This window comes from Puma concolor, chromosome C1 (genome assembly GCF_028749965.1).
Source record: "Puma concolor isolate L17-30 chromosome C1, mPumCon1.1.hap2, whole genome shotgun sequence".
Taxonomy (NCBI): domain Eukaryota; kingdom Metazoa; phylum Chordata; class Mammalia; order Carnivora; family Felidae; genus Puma; species Puma concolor.
Genome location: NC_141674.1, coordinates 26,758,484 through 26,774,253, shown reverse-complemented (window position 1 = coordinate 26,774,253; position 15,770 = coordinate 26,758,484). Strand labels below are relative to the sequence as shown.

The 15,770-nt window shown below is 52.6% G+C and overlaps 2 protein-coding genes across 6 annotated transcripts in view; both read left to right on the top strand.

Annotated features, from left to right (window-relative positions):
- DLGAP3 (DLG associated protein 3) overlaps window positions 1–6,744 on the top strand; it is a 63,348-nt gene extending 56,604 nt beyond the window's left edge. For all 3 annotated transcript variants that reach the window (XM_086716402.1, XM_086716400.1, XM_086716401.1), the window contains 4 exons: window positions 3,259–3,743; window positions 4,688–4,779; window positions 5,017–5,160; window positions 5,873–6,744. In XM_086716402.1, coding sequence (XP_086572528.1) covers window positions 3,259–3,743; window positions 4,688–4,779; window positions 5,017–5,160; window positions 5,873–6,091 — 940 coding nt within the window. In that variant the 3' untranslated portion in view covers window positions 6,092–6,744. The remainder of the gene's footprint in view (window positions 1–3,258; window positions 3,744–4,687; window positions 4,780–5,016; window positions 5,161–5,872) is intronic.
- A 4,777-nt stretch (window positions 6,745–11,521) lies between these two features.
- Window positions 11,522–15,514, top strand: SMIM12 (small integral membrane protein 12). Of its 3 annotated transcripts, none has more exons than XM_025933150.2 (3): window positions 11,571–11,677; window positions 11,835–11,896; window positions 14,584–15,514. In XM_025933150.2, the coding sequence occupies exon 3, from the start codon at window positions 14,589–14,591 to the stop codon at window positions 14,865–14,867; it is 279 nt and encodes a 92-aa protein (XP_025788935.1). In that variant the 5' UTR covers window positions 11,571–11,677; window positions 11,835–11,896; window positions 14,584–14,588; the 3' UTR covers window positions 14,868–15,514. The 3 variants fall into 3 exon arrangements, with proteins under 3 accessions (XP_025788932.1, XP_025788935.1, XP_025788934.1); XM_025933149.2 differs by having other exon boundaries at window positions 11,835–11,904; XM_025933147.2 differs by lacking the exon at window positions 11,835–11,896 and having other exon boundaries at window positions 11,522–11,677.
- Window positions 15,515–15,770: the final 256 nt, after the last annotated feature.

Here is a 15,770-nt window from a genome sequence, read left to right as displayed (position 1 = left end):
TTTTTAATTTTAAAAAATATTTTATTCTTTTCTTTTTTTAAATGTTTATTCATTTTTTTTTTTGAGAGAGAGAGAGAGTGAGTGAGTTGGGGAGGGGCAGAGAGAGAGGGAGACACAGAATCCGAAGCAGGCTCCAGGCTCTGAGCTGTCAGCAGAAAGCCCAGTGGGGGGCTCGAACTCCTGAACCGTGAGACCATGACCTGAACTGAAGCTGGACGCTTAACCGACAGCCACCCAGGCACCCCTAAAAGATTTTATTCTTAAGTGATCTCTACACCCCACATGGGGCTTGAACCTAACAACCCCCAGATCAAGAGCCGCACGCTCCACTGACTGAGCCAGCCAGGTGCTTTACACTGCTGGTTTTAAATACTACTTGCACGGGGTGCCTGGGTGGCTCAGTCGGTTGGGCAACCAAATTCGGCTCAGATCATGATCTGACAGTTCATGGTTTTGAGCCCTGCGTCGGGCTGTGTGCTGAAAGCTCAGAGCCTGGAGCCTGCTTCCGATTCTGTGTCTCCCTCTCTCTGCCCCTCCCTTGCTTGTGCTCTCTGTCTCTCTCTCAAAAATAAACAAATATTTTTAAAAATTAAAGAAAAATACCACTTGCACAAGGTTGACTGACTCCTGCTGAAACACTGCCACTTTCTGACCCCCTGCTGGGAGTATTGGTAAAGACTGTGCTTCTAGTATTCCCATAAGCTCTAACTTTTTTGGTCTTCCTTGAGGTAGACATGGTGAAGAGGCTTCATTGAGGCAGCCTGGGGCACTTATGCAAGCTTCTGTTCCAGCCCGTGTGGCCTGTTTCCATCAAGACAGAATGTAATCTTCTCAGGATCCCCTCAGAGGTGAAAGGCAGCACACCAGTGGTGCTGAAGGACAGAGCCATGTTCCATGAGGGTACCAGGGAGGCAAACAGGGAAGGCAGGTCTTCAATAATGTCTTTTACTGGGGCAAGCCCTACCTTTACCTGTGTGGTTTGCAACGGCTGGAGCTCTGAAGGAGCCAAAGGTTAACGGGAGCTCAGAGGCACAGAAATATTCAAGATGGATATTTTGAAAGTGCATCCCAACAGTTCAGTTAGACACACAAGACTCTCACCTGAAACCGAGAACAATTTAACTGAACTGGGGGTGGGGGCGGGGGGGCTGTCTCCAAATGCAAGAAGGCTGCTGAGGGAGATGCAGTGCTGAGGATGGTCTTGGGGGCAATCAGGAGGCTCACAGAGGAAGACATGACTTGAGTAGGGAATGGACAGGGAGGGATGGAGGAGGAGGAGGAGGAAGACCGTTTCAGAAAGGCTTAGAGTCAGGGCCAGTGTAATCGACTTGGGGAATAAGGAGAATGCAGGGGGCGGTGAGGTTAGAGAAGAGGACTGCTTCCAGACTAGATGCTAGCATTGGGGAAATGCCAGCAGAGGAAACCTGAACTTTATGTTGTTGGCAGTGGGGAGCTATGGAAGAGTTTGGGGCATGGGAATGAGCTGGGCAGAGATCAGCTTTAGGAAGACTGCTCCAATCCTGAGTGGATTGGAGGGAGGGAACATTCCCTCAATGGTGAGGGAATGTTGGGCCCCTGATCTGAAAATATGCAAGGTATAATTTTTGAGAGAGGAAGTACCTTAGTGATTATTGGTCCATTCCTGTCATTTTATATAGGATGTATGTGTGCATGTATGCTTATGTATAATTATATATATTGTATGATATATTTTACACACTAGATGGAGGGGAGTAACTCCCCAAAGGCACACAGCAACAAAGCCAGCGTTAGAACTCAGATCTGATTTCTCATCTAGTGCTTCTCTTTGGTGCTGTGCTGAGTGGAGACGGAAGTGTCTTAAAAGGAGTCTGGTCCAACATCAAGGCAGAGGCTGATAGAAATCTTGACCAGGGCAGGACAGAGCAGATGCCAGGGTAAAGATCATGTGGGAGGCAGTGCGGATATGTTCTTGCTTTCTCTGTCTCTCTGGGTGGGGGTTGGGACATAGGGCTTGTTGGAGACTGCACATGAGTGCATCTCTCTTTCCTGGGTCCTGCAGCATCCTTCTGGGCCTGGTTTCTATGGCAACAGGCTCCCAGCAGGCAGCCCGCCAGCTGGAGGGAAGCAGGCAGGCAAGACAGGCAGGGAGAGGAGGCCTGGGCAGCAAGAGGAAGGCTGAAGTTGTGGGGGTTGGAGGAGACTCCTGGGAAGCTTGAGGGGTCCCTAGAGCTGGCCCCCCAAGTTCCCCTCTCTTTAGACCGTAATGGGGTGGGGGTAGCTTAGGACATATGGGTCTTTCTTTTTTGGTCTGGAAACTTCCAGACGTCAAACTTCTGTTCACCCCTCCCCACCACCCCCACATCTCCTGACTCCCACTTCTTCAAGCATTGTTTGACCCCAGCTCCATGCACTTCAGAGGCTACTGGCTTCTTCATAGGAAAGAACTCTGAACTGAGGAGGGGGTGAAACAGAAGAAAGCCAACTGACTTTCTGTTTTGCAGAGGATTTGCATATTAACTCAAAGACAAGAAATTTCCAGGCCCTATGTCATTCCTGCCAACAACTTAATTCAACTCCACTGGCACTGGCTGACTGTGTCTGGCCAGGCTCTGGGCTGAGCTGTGGGGCTCCCTAGAGAAGTCCTTTCAGCTGCAGGCTCCCCCCACCCTCCGGCCGCTCCAAGGCAGTTCTTCCTGATGTTCCAGCAGCTGGTGTGCTGGGAGATGCTTGGGCTGTGGAGCCAGCAGCCGTGGGTCCAAATCCTGGCTCAGCTGTTTTGTAGCTGGGTGACCAATGGCCTCTCTGGGCCTTAGTTTACTCGTTTCTGAAGGGCTGAAGACAAACCCGGGCAGTTGTTGTAAACTAGCAAAGGCATACTGTTTGTCCAAATGCTGAAATGTTTCTGTGTTCATTGGTAAAGAGCCACCACCCTGGTCCCTCTCTCACCCTACTGCTTTGCCCCTTGCTTCTGCAAGGCCGTGCTCTAAGCACTTTGGGTGCGTTCATCCTGATTGCTGTATGCCAGCATCTTTTCTGCCCACCGAGTACAGATTGTTAAATATTCTGAATACCACCCCTGTCCAGAGGCAGTGCAACAGGAATTCTGTACCCACCTGCAAGGGCTGGTATAGTTCAAGGTCGTGGATGTAGAAACATTGTAGGTTTCTTCACATTGTAGGTTTCTTTTCTTCTTCCTTTTCCTTTGGGCCTGGGGTGGGGGTGAGGATGGCGATGAGAGCAGGAAGGGGCAGGGATGACAGCCACCTCTCTCACCAGGCGGGCAAGGTTCAAGCGCTCCAACAGTGTGACGGCGGGTGTGCAGGCAGACCTGGAGCTGGAGGGCCTGGCTGGCCTGGCCACAGTGGCCACAGAAGACAAGGCCCTGCAGTTCGGACGTTCCTTCCAGAGGCACGCTTCTGAGCCCCAGCCCGGGCCCCGGGCCCCCACCTACTCAGTCTTCCGCACGGTCCACACACAGGGCCAGTGGGCCTACCGCGAGGGCTACCCACTGCCGTACGAGCCGCCGGCCACCGATGGGTCGCCAGGCCCTGCCCCTGCCCCCACCCCTGGCCCCGGGTCCAGCCGTCGGGACTCCTGGATGGAGCGCGGCTCACGTAGCCTCCCCGACTCAGGCCGCACATCCCCCTGCCCTCGGGATGGCGAGTGGTTCATCAAGATGCTGAGGGCGGAGGTGGAGAAGCTGGAGCACTGGTGCCAGCAGATGGAGCGCGAGGCGGAGGACTATGAGCTGCCGGAGGAGAGTGAGTGGGGGACCCTGTGTGTGCGAAGAGATCACCACTGGGGGTGGGCGGAGAGCCGTGGAACAGGGGGGCCCTCTGGTTGGGCTTGAGTGTGCCTCTGTGAGGACTTTGACCTCCATAGGTCTCCCCTTGGCAGCATGGCATGCTGGGAGCTCTTGGAAGGAAGTGGGGAGCAGCTTCAGAGGCTGAGGTCAAGGTCGGACAGGGAAAGTGACCAGATGAAGGAGCTGGGCCTCTTAGGAGATGGCTGCCAGTCCAAGTCACCCAGTCCATGGGGATCAAGGGGACTCTGTTCTCATCTGAGCTGGTGTGGGAGTCCAGGTCTGATCTAGCGAGTGGGACCATACTTCAAGGCAGAGGGCAAGGCAGTGCATGATGTTAGATCACTGTCTGAGGCCTAGGTGAAGGAGACACAGCCCTGGACTGAGGGAAGCCATGGCCCTTCTCTGCAAATCCATCTGAGGGGAGACAGTCATACGTCAGAATCCCTACATTTATGGGATAGTGACTAAGAAGACAAGAGCCAGGCATATGAAAATTTCCATAATTCTTAATGAGCCAAGGAGTCCAATACTGATGAGTGACAAAATTCGACCGATGGTGGTCATCAAGCTAGTGCCTGGCTAAGCCTAAAGGGCCAGGTTGGGGCTGGCTTCCGTCTGTTCCATGACATGGGAGGGAAGAGAGACACAGGAGCATAGGTGCTTACGAAATGGAGGTTGTATGAAGGAAGAAACACTGGTGTCTGAGGATACAGCTGGCCTGGTGAAATGGGGTAGGAGCTGTTTGTTAGGAACTTGAGGATGGGATGGGGAGGGGACTGGAGGAGACAGACAGACAGAGAGTACCAGATACGGGAAGGTTGAGTCATTCAGGGCAGACATCTTGGAGGCTGGCAAAGGAGAGTCATCCGGCCCTTCCCTGAATCTCCTTCTGCTCTCCAGTCCTGGAGAAGATCCGCAGTGCCGTGGGCAGTACACAACTTCTCCTGTCCCAGAAAGTTCAGCAGTTCTTCCGGCTGTGTCAGCAAAGCATGGTGAGTGCCCATGGGCTAGAGCCTACCAGGTGTGCGTATTCCTGGAGGTGAGACCAGGTGTTTGTGCCCAACAGGGAGAGGCCTGGGCTCGCTCTTGTCTCCCTGTCTCTCATCCCCCCACCCCACTGTCCCAGGTTGAACTTCCTGACAGTGAGGGTGGATGGGGCTTTCTCTGGTCCTGGCTGGGGCACAGATCTTCCTGACTGGCTGCCTCTCCTCTGTCTCTCTCCACTAAAGGACCCCACTGCGTTTCCCGTGCCCACCTTCCAGGACCTGGCGGGTTTTTGGGATCTCCTGCAGCTGTCTATTGAGGATGTGACCCTCAAGTTCCTGGAGCTACAGCAACTTAAGGCCAACAGCTGGAAACTCCTGGAGCCTAAGGTAGGGGAGAGTCCCTTCAAGCCAAAAGGACAGACTGGAAAATGCCCTTCCCCAGACAGACCTGTTGTGGGGAGAGGCAGGGGAACAGAGGACATTCACAGGGAGCAAAGGCAGTCCTGGACAGGTGATGGTGACCATCTTCTTTCAATATGATCCCACTCTTGGTCACTGCCATCTGCTTGGCCCTGTGCTCATCACTGCCTGAGCTGCCAGAGCCCCGAGGTGGCTGCAGCCGCCTAGGACCAGCTGTAGTTTGAAGAAGCAGAGGAGCGAAATTCCAGACTGCCCTTAGCTTGGACCTAGGCACAGCGGGGACCTTGGCGGGCCCGTCAGCCCTCACTTCACTAGAGGTTGTCTGTGATGAGGCCCAGACGTCTAGTAGCGAACCCCCATTTCCTTGCACGAGTCAGGGAAGCCGCACTCCTCCCGACTGGGGGGATATCGCCCACTTCCCACCGTCTCGGAGGAGCGAGCGCTCTGATGCGAGTAGTCGCGAACGGCGACACCAGGGGGCGCCCGGTTTCCTAATTTTTAATGAAAAGTGGCTTTTGACCTTGCCGCAAGCACCCCCGGGACTTCTTGGCCGGCGTCGGTGGCGGCGGCTTCGGACGGTTCTCCCGCGCGGGAGCCTGGTGTCAGTCCCACGGGAGGCGGGATCGGGGGTGGGGGGACCCCGACCTCCAGACTGAGCCGCCGCCCCCTCTCCCGGCAGGAGGAGAAGAAGGTCCCTCCGCCGATACCAAAGAAGCCCTCGCGGGGCCGGGGCGTGCCGGTGAAGGAGCGCTCCCTGGACTCGGTGGACCGGCAGCGGCAGGAAGCGCGCAAGCGGCTCCTGGCGGCCAAGCGCGCCGCCTCCTTCCGCCACAGCTCGGCCACCGAGAGCGCCGACAGCATCGAGATCTACATCCCCGAGGCCCAGACCAGGCTGTGACCGGCCCGGCCCGCCCAGCCTGGGCCCGGGCCCGCGGTTTTCTACCCGTACTGTACACCCAGCGTCGAGGTCACTGTGAACGCGGGCCGCCCCGTGCGCCCGCCCCGCCGGCACCGCACGCCCCGGCCCCTCCTGCCCGTCACACTCTCGTGGGTTTTTTACCTTCCTGACCCCACGCGAAGGCGCCCGGGCTGGGCTGGGGGCCGTGCCTCTCCGCCCTGCGCCCCCACCTGGACTCCCCTCCCTCCTGGTCCGACGCTTCGTCCCCACCTCCTCCCCACGGGCACCATCTCTGCCATTACTACCCCCCACGGGCCAGGCCGGGCCGGGTCCCCCATCTGGGCTCTGCGTCCCCCCCACCCTTCCCCCCACCCCGCGGGGCTGGGCTTCGTGGGGATCAAGCTTCTGGCTTTTTATGAAGAATCCCGAACCCCACCTAGGAGCCTGCCCCACCCTCCCAGGGGCTCCACCCTCAGCCCTCAGCCCACCGGGCCCAGGGACCACAGTGGCTGGACCAACCCAGGACCAGGGCGCCTGGGCCTCTCCCCTTTCCCAGCTGCTGGGGAGGGGAGACGGGGCTTCCCCTCACCACACCTGTGGCTGTTCCCACATCCCCTTGAGTATCCCAGGAAAAATAAAACGGCAGAACTGCACTCGAGCCGGCTGCTCTCTCCAGAAGGAGCCACCTCTGCCCCGTGCATGGGAGCCGGGGGTGGTCGGGAAGTGGGTGGTGGGAGGGGAGGTCGGTAGCGGCTCTTTTGATATGGGGAGAGCCCAGTCGCCTGAGCCAGCTGGGGCAAAGGGGATTCGGCCCCCTGGTGGCTGCGAAGGATCTGAGCCCTACTGGAGGGGCCCGGGGGCAGTGAAGAAGGGAGGGTTTCCTCCTCACTCCTCCTCCTAGTTTAGTCCATTTCGCTGCCTCTCAATGCTCCCAGGCTTCCCTCCACCAACAGGGCAACCCAGAGTCCAAAGCCTGGTTCACCGGCAGGCCTGCGCTCAATAAACAGGGTTTGCTGTTATTCTTAGACATGGAAGGATACTGGTTTCCCTTCCCCGAAGGGTCCGGTGTTCCCTCTGTTCCACTCACTACTGATCAGCAGCAGAAACATTATTCAATTTAGTGTTGTCACATTTTTCTGATGCCTCCTCTGGGTGGGCACTTTGGTGGGGGGGTGCGGGGGGGGGGCACAACAGAACTTTCCTGGGAAGCTAAGAAGAAACCCAGACCTGGTAGTGATGGCTAATGTTTATGGGATGTTTGCTCCGGGTCAGGCAGGGGGAGAGCGATTTACATGAATGGAGCTCATCCTTATGACAGGTGAGAGAGCTGAAATCCCGGACAGGTTCAGTGACCCGTCCAAAGTCACAGGCAGGGCTCATAGTGGTGGACCCAGGTCTGTCTAATGCCAAACCGTGAGCTTTTAGCTCTCCAGCTTTCCCAGTCCAGAAAGGGTTTGATGACAGCTCCCACCCTGTCTGGCAACCCCTTCTGGTCCTTGGGGTTGATGTGTCACCCTGAGGCAGGAAGAAGAGCCATCCAAGTCTCTGACTGCCTTTTTGGGCCACATTGGACTAGCCAGTTCTCATTCATTTATTTAGTAGGTATTTATCAAGAACCACTGTTGGCACTGGCCAGCACCTGGAACATAGCCCTGAACAAGTGTAGTTGCTATCCTATGGCACTAATGGTCTTATGGGAAAAACAGATAAGTAAACAAGCAGTTACAGAATAAGGGTGAATGCTGGAAAGAGCCACTGGAGCAGTGCCAGGGCTGGGAAGACTGTTCCAAGGTCTGATAACAGCTGTGCAAAGGCCAGGAGGAGGGAAAGCATTGGGAGTGCAAAGGCTTGACCATGCTGGGCTTTTGGGTCAACTTAAGGAGAGTGGGTCTGGGTCCGGGGAGCCACGGGGAGCCACGGAAGGGTTTTGAGTAGAAGAGTGGCAGAAGCAGCTATTTTCCAGGCTGGTGTGGGAGACCACCTGAAAAGCATGAGGTCGTACACACACACACACACGCCTAGATGAGGCCACTGGAAGGTAGTGAGGAGCCCTATATGTTCCAAATTCCCCAAAGTGAGTCAGCTTGGAGCTGATCCCAAACAGATTCCTGGGCCCTGTCCAAGACTGTGAATAGACTCTCTGCCCCCAAATGAGTCTTTAACAAGTGTGCCAGGTGATTTTGATGGGCAGCCAGGTTTGAGAACATTTAGGTTGGATGACTGTCCAAAAGTTTCAACTAGAAATGCCCATTTGTCTATTTCCCCTGGACTTGCCAAGTGAGCCTTTGTCTGGGTCACTTTACTTCTCTGAGATGGAGTTTTTCTCATCTCTAAAATTGGGTTTGAACTGGATGATACTCAGAGCAATCCTCTGGAGTGGATATTGTTACCATCATATACAGCTGAGAAAACAGGCTTTCAGAATTTAAACTTACCCCAAATCACAAAGCTGAGAAGTGGCTTCGTCTGAGTTTTACCATCTGCACTATACAGCTCTTTATGGGTCTATGTCTTTTCCCAGAAATTGGGCTGGGTTTTCCAGGACCATGAGGTATATGGGACTGGCATAGAGGAACAGGACAGCCCTGAACAAGTGTAATGGGCATCTTGCTACAGACAGGACGTCTAAATCTCCCCATGTGGGGCTGATGTGGCAGGGAGTCCCTGGATGTTGAGGACTGGGGAGATGTGCTGGGCTCCACGGGCAAGTGAAGGGTTAGATCCAGTCCTTTTGCTTAAATTGCTCCCTGTTTGGCCATAGCCAGGCATATAAACAGACAGGTACATACAAAGGGAGGCCTCTCCCAGAGGGGCTGAGGAGACCAGAGGATAGAGCCTCTAGCAGCCAATTGATTCTAGGAAAGCTTTCTGCAAGAGGGGCGTTTTAAACTGGGTCTTGCAGGATAAGTTAGAGTTTTGCAGCAGAGGAAGAGAGGGAGGACGTTCATTTCAGGCAAAGGGACCAGCTGGGGCAAATGAATGGTAGGGTAAGTGTATGTGGGGTCATGGGAAGAGCAGAGACTGGCAGTAGGTGACAGGCTCAGAGAGAGGCCAGAAGGGACCCATGGGAAGAGAGGGAGTTCTGGCTGGAGATTTCAAGGTTTTATTTAAGGTTTTGAAAGACCCTTTGGCTAAGAATGGAAATGGACTGGGGGGAACAATGGAAAGCAGGAAGACCACTCAGGGAGTTGCTAAGGTGGTCCAGGTAAGAGATGATGAAGAACTTCAGAGACATTCCAGAAAGCATAAGCTGGGTTTGGGGAATAATGCAAAGACGAAGAGATTTTGAAGGTGTCATTTAGGTTTTTGGCTTAAGGAATAAGTAAAGCCTTCAGTGGACACAGGCATTACAGAAGGAGGAAGCAATTTGGGGAATACTGAACATACCAGTGACCATTTACTGAGCACTCGGGGGGGGGGGCAAGCACTGTGCCAAGCACTTTATACACAGAAGGTGATATAATACTCAGAACCACCCTAGGAGATGGGAACTTATTGCCTGTGTTTAAACAAAGGATGTAAACAGCTTTTCTGAGATTAGCAGGCAGCAGGGCCAGAATTTGAACCCACATTTGATTCCTAAGTCTGTACGCTAGAGCTCCACTCAGTTCTGCTTGACGGAACTACCAGCCATCCCTTAAGACTCAGCTCAAGGGTAGGTGCCTCTGGTGAGCACTCTCTGATTCTTCCTGGGCTCCTCCTCTGGGCTGCTTGTGCATGCTTCTGTTGTCACTCCCTTGGCAGTTCACAGACCCCTCTGCTTTCAGGGCCGGGCAATCTCTTCAGAAAACTCCTGGGACAGGGGTGGTCCCAGTCAATTTTGCATCCCCATTGCCTAGAACATGTGGATTGGCTGACTGAATGCTAATTATTCTAGGCAATTCTATTTCCTTCTCCTCTCTTTTGAGGAACAAGTTCTGCTAATAATGGTTTCTTACACATTTACGTGTTTCTTTATACTGTTCCTTTCTCTCTATCTCCACTTCCAGAGCGTAGCACTTTTTTTTTTAAGTTTATTTATTTATTTTGACAGGGTGGGAGAGGCAGAGAGAGAGGGAGAGAGAGAATCCCAAGCAGGCTCCAGGCTGTTAGTGCAGAGCCTGACACAGGGCTCTATCTCATGAACCGTGAGATTACAACCTGAGCTGAAATCAAGAGTCGGACACTCAACTGACTGAACCACTCAGGCATTCCAGCACTGACTTCTTTGAGATCATAGAGGAAGGGCAGCTAAGTGATGCCCTAAGCAATCTAGGCGGCTTCCTGTTTGCAGGTGTCCCTGAAGCTGGAAAAATGAGCCAGAGCTACTTTGGTAAAGAAAGGTGGGAGGGGCACTCCAGGTGGATGAAAAAGGATAGTAAAAGAAGGCACAGAGGTGTGAACTGTTTGGTCTGCATGGAGGAATATGAGTTTAGCCTGCGTCCTACAGATAAACATGCTTGGCTGAGACTCGTGGAACAGATGTCAGAGGGGCTAGTGGGGGGTTATGGAACTTGAGCTTTGGTGTTTTTCTCTACACAGTTGACCCCTGAACAATGAGGGCATTAGGGGTACCCACCTCCTGAACAGTCGAAAATCCGTGTGTAACTTTTGATTCGCCCAAAACTGAACTACCAATAGCCTACTTTTCACCACAAGCTTTACAGATAACCGTTGATTAACACATATCTTGTATATTATATATATATATAATGTACTGTCTTCCTACAATAAAATAAGCTGGAGAAAAGAAAATGTTATTAAGAAAACCATAAGGAAGAGAAATATATTTATGGTACTGTACTGTATTTATTGCAAAAAATCCGTGTATAAGTGGACCCACACAGTTTCAAACCCCTGTGGTTCGAAGGTCAACTGTATGTGATCAAATACGTGTCTGTACAGGGCATAGTGGATACAGGGGGGGTGAATACTTGTATCTGAGGGGTCAGGTAAGACTTAGGTTTTACTGCATTTCAATTTTTTGTATACCAACGATAGTACCATTTATTTCCCTGTTGCTCTGTGCCTGGCACAGCACTTTACATGCATTATCTCATCAAACCCTGCCAACCTTCTGTGAAATAGGTGTTATTACCTTTATGCATAAGCTGGAAAGGAGGCGCAGGCTGATTAATAATGTTCCCAAGGTCACATGGCTAGAAAGCTAGCCCAGCTCTGAAGCGTTCTTAGAGTTCTAGACTATATTCTGCTAAGAAGATCTTGACGTCAAGGAATCTGTCTTTAATTTTTGTGTGCCCAGACCTAGGTCTTAGAAGACGCCTAATAAACATCAGTTGAATAAAGAATGGATGACCTTCCACTTTCTCCCCGCGACAAGCACATGCTAACGTCACTGGGAAACCTCCATACCACCAGGGGGCGCAGTACCCTTCTCTGTGCAGCGGGGCCTGCTGAGGACGCCTAGCTTCCTCTGGTTCTCTGGCTGGAGCTCAGCCAATCGCCGCGCTCCGAGAGAGCAGGCGCCGGTGGGCGGGATCCCGGGGCGAGGGCCTGCGGGCCGCTGGGAGTGGAGACATCGGTGCTCCAGGCGAGTGAGCGGGCGGAGGACGGGGTCCGGACGGTGCAGTGCGGGCTGCGGCGCAGGTGAGCACGCGGTCCCGGCGGGCAGTTCCCTCCCCCAGAGCGGCCGCCGGGGCCGCCCGTTGCCGGGGGGACGGCTCCAGGCAGTGACCTCTGAATTAGGGAAGGGTGATCGCGAGTGTCTGCTCCCGCCCCGGCCTGACAGCTCCTCTCTTCCCAGGGCTCGGAAGCTGAGTCTGGGCTCCCAGCAGACCCTTTGCGACCAGGGCTTCTCGGCCTCAGGCACGTGGGTGAGAACGGACGCCGACAAGGCCACGAGCGTGGTTGGATAACGGGCAGGGCCTGGGAGCCCAGAGGAGGAAGAAGGGCAGATACTTGGACGTGGACCTCAGTTGCGCTCCCATCTCTGGGCTGGTCTCGAGTGACGGTCAGAGTCGGTCCTTCCACCCTGTCAGATCTCATCTGCCCTTGTTAACAGTTCTCAAATCTCGGAACTGCGGCTTCGGGTTTCATTGGGTCTCCGGGGCGCCGGTACAAGGACAGGCTTCCCGGGAACCCACTTGACCTTTACCGGGCACTCAGGCTCCCTCTGTGTTGGGCCGGAAAGAATACGTTCCAGTATTTACTGCTTTCATTTTGATACCCCAGGGATGACTTGGAGAGTATTTAGCTTCTTGGAATCAGAAAAGTAGCCTGCTGTATTCCTGCCGCCTTTTGAGGGCGAGGGGGTGGGTGACTGCTGTGATTTTACATTGGCGGGTTGTCTGAGCTGTCATTCATTCATTCAACAAACTGTTTTGGGGAGCTTTATACCAGGCGGGGGGGTGGGGGGTGGGGGTGGTGCACACAGACATGGTCCTTGCTCTCTTGGAGCTTAAGTGTTTTGAGAAATGCAGATAAGTAGGGGAGGCTGCCAGCCCAACATCTGTCACAGAAAAGTGGTTCTAAGTGTTGAGTAAATGAATGAATTGACTAGTTGGGGAATGGTTAGAGTGGGCAGGACGACAGAGAGACCTTTGCTGCATGTGGGGAGTGATATGAATTGTGGACTCATGCTTGCTATGTTTGACGGCAAATGAGGGATCTGAATGGAGGATTGCTGTTTAGAGTAAGTGTTTACTTATAGGGAATTTGCATAAAAGGAAAGAAAATGAAGTATTAGGTTTGAGGTTCTTCATCGGAGTTTTAACAACTTCTAAGTCTTATGATTTCACAAATCTGAGTAATCTTAGAGTTTGCCCAAGAGGGAAGCTCTTCCAGATAGTGACATGCCAAGTAGATGGGAAGAAATTGCAGGAAGCTCTCCCCAAGTCCAGGACTTGGAGGAAACAATACACCTGTCTGCAATGTGTTCTTACCACTAGAAAGAGCACAAGCATTGAAGTTTGGAGAGGCCTGGATTCAAAAGCTGTGGCTGTGTCACTTCTAGTGATCCTGGACAAGTTAACATAATGTCCCTGAGCCACTGTGGCCTTAGACACAAATCTGGGCTGATAATTCCTGCCTCATAGAGGTGTTGTAAAGATCAGGTGATGACTAGTGTGTGACTTGTCCAGCATAGGGCCTGGTGCTAAGACAAAGGACCCAGAGGGGAACCTTGAGGCTGCTGCAGTCTTTTTCCTTGATGATGATCCATTATAGTCTTGGTGCACAGAACACTGGATTTCTCCAAAGAGAATTGGAACCAAAAAGAGAGAATCATTTTATCCTTGGTGAGGTTTCAGTTGTACACTTTAGACCAGAGATAGCCAAGTTGGAGAAACACCTACAGAGTGCAAATGGAATGATCTTTTAGTTGAGACTTTGGGCAAGTTAGTTAACCCTCTGATAATGCCATCTACTTCTTAGAGTAGACATGACGATTAAAGGGAATACTGTATATAAACTGCTTAGCCCAAGGACTGGCACGTAAGAGCTTAATTTACTTACTTTCAGGACGCTCCAGAGCCATTCCACCTTTTTTTTTCTGCCATGGGCTTGTACAGTGTTTTTTTTTGTTTTTTTACAGAAAAACTCAAGCCCTAGTTTTTCAGTGTTGGTGATATTTTTAGGAGTTTATTATGCAAAATGAGGGTATGGGCTTGGTTGAAGAGAATGTATATTGTTATTTATCTATCTATCTATTTTTGAGAGGGGGTGGAGGGGCAGAGAGAGGGAGAGAATCCCAAGCAGGCTCCACGCTCAGCAAGGAGCCCAACGTGGGGCTTGATCTCCTGACTGTGAGATCATGACCTGAGCCGAGATCAAGAGTTGGATGCTTAGCCAACTGAGCTACCCAGGTGCCCCGAAGAGAACGTATTTTGAAAGAGGTTTGGGCAGCAGTTTTGTAAAGTATAAATATATCTCATTGTTAGGGAAATCAAGGTCAGAATAGGAAAAAATCATCATTTATATAACATCCAGAATGGTTGAGTAATGGATTAGGGTTTTGGCCACTTAAATATGCTCCTTATTATTTTTGTGAGGCAAAGAAACTACTTCTCATTATCTTGGAGCCAGGAGACTCACAGTGGGACTACACATGGTGGGAAAATTATGGCTGGCTGTGTTCATGGAGAAACTGCATAGAGCGGAGAAAGGCTCTTGTCCATTCCTGTAATGTTGGCAAACTGCGGAGGCAGGGCCTGGGGTCAATAACAGACTTGAATCTTTGGTAGGTAAGCTCAGAGGTTCCCTTGTGGGGAACACTGCCATGCATGGTTGTGTAATTGTCAAAGAGCATAGTACATAAAAGAGATTCTTCCCCCTTTCCCTAACAATCATGTCTTTGAAAACTGCCTAGGTTGTTTCAGGGCCCGAACTGTTGCCTAAAGCAAGGTACCCTCTTGGATTACTCTGCCTGGGGTGGATGCTCAGTAAATTGTGCCAGGCTGCCTGGGAAGTGGAGAGCCCCAGTGGGTTGGGTTGTCCATATTCGGGGAAGAGGGGGTGCTGGTTTCTCCCTAATGTGGCCTTGTGCTCTTCTGCAGATGTCATGTGGCCTGTGCTCTGGACCGTGGTGCGTACCTATGCTCCCTATGTCACATTTCCTGTGGCCTTTGTGGTCGGGGCCGTGGGTTACCACCTGGAATGGTTCATCCGGGGAAAGGATCCCCAGCCCGCGGAGGAGGAGAAGAGCATCTCTGAGCGCCGGGAGGACCGCAAGCTGGATGAACTGCTAGGCAAGGACCACACCCAGGTGGTGAGCCTTAAGGACAAGCTGGAATTTGCCCCTAAAGCTGTCCTGAACAGAAACCGCCCGGAGAAGAACTAATGGAGGACACAGAGCCCCATGGGTCCTTCTGTGGGCCATGAGTGGCCCTGCCACCGTGTCTACCCGGCCCCAGAACCCACATGTCATTTGCTTTGTTGCTTCTCCTGGCCCTTCCCGCACCACCCAGCCTTGCACGTACTGGCTGCTGTTCTGTTGCCAGGCAGACACGTGAGCAGCCGAGGGGCCAGTGAAGAGGAAAGGCCCTTGGGGGTTCTGGCCTGAAGGTTGCATCCGTTGTGTGGTGCGCAGGCTTCTGCGCTTCTGGGCGTGCTGCTGGGAGAAGTGTTATAAACGATGGCCGTCTGCTTCTGCAGGGAGGCTCTTCGGCCTCGGCGGGGAGGGGCTGGAGTTGGGGCTGCCTTAGGAGGCATGCCTGCAGGCCTAGTTCCTGTGTGCACTGGGAAGAATTCAAAAAGCTACCTGGCTTCTTTCACTAGTTTGCCCTCTTCCTGTGCTCATTCTTCCTGAAATCCTATCCTATCAGGTCAGGAAAGAGACTCCTCGGGGAGGAAAGCCTTTTTCTGTTCTTGGAAGTCCAGGCAGTTTGCCTTGGGACAGGTGAATTTGCTTGAAAACAGTCATGATTTTTCACCCCCCCCCCCCCATCACTGTATGGTACAAAACTTGATTAAAGTGGCATCTGAGAACCATATTGATTGAATCCTATCTTCCAGATAGTGTTGGGGTCTCCTTAGGAGTTATGCAAGTGCAGGCACTTCAGGGGTAGATAATACTGGCCTTTAACTAAGGGCTCCGGGGCCCAGGCAGTGAGTCCTGGACGTGCAGGTTCCCAGCAGCCTTTTTATCATGATGGGAAGAGGCTTATAGGATATTTCAAAGTGTGAATTCAGTGTAGACCAGGGAGCTTAAGAATTGCTATCAAATTTCCCAGTTGTACACAGA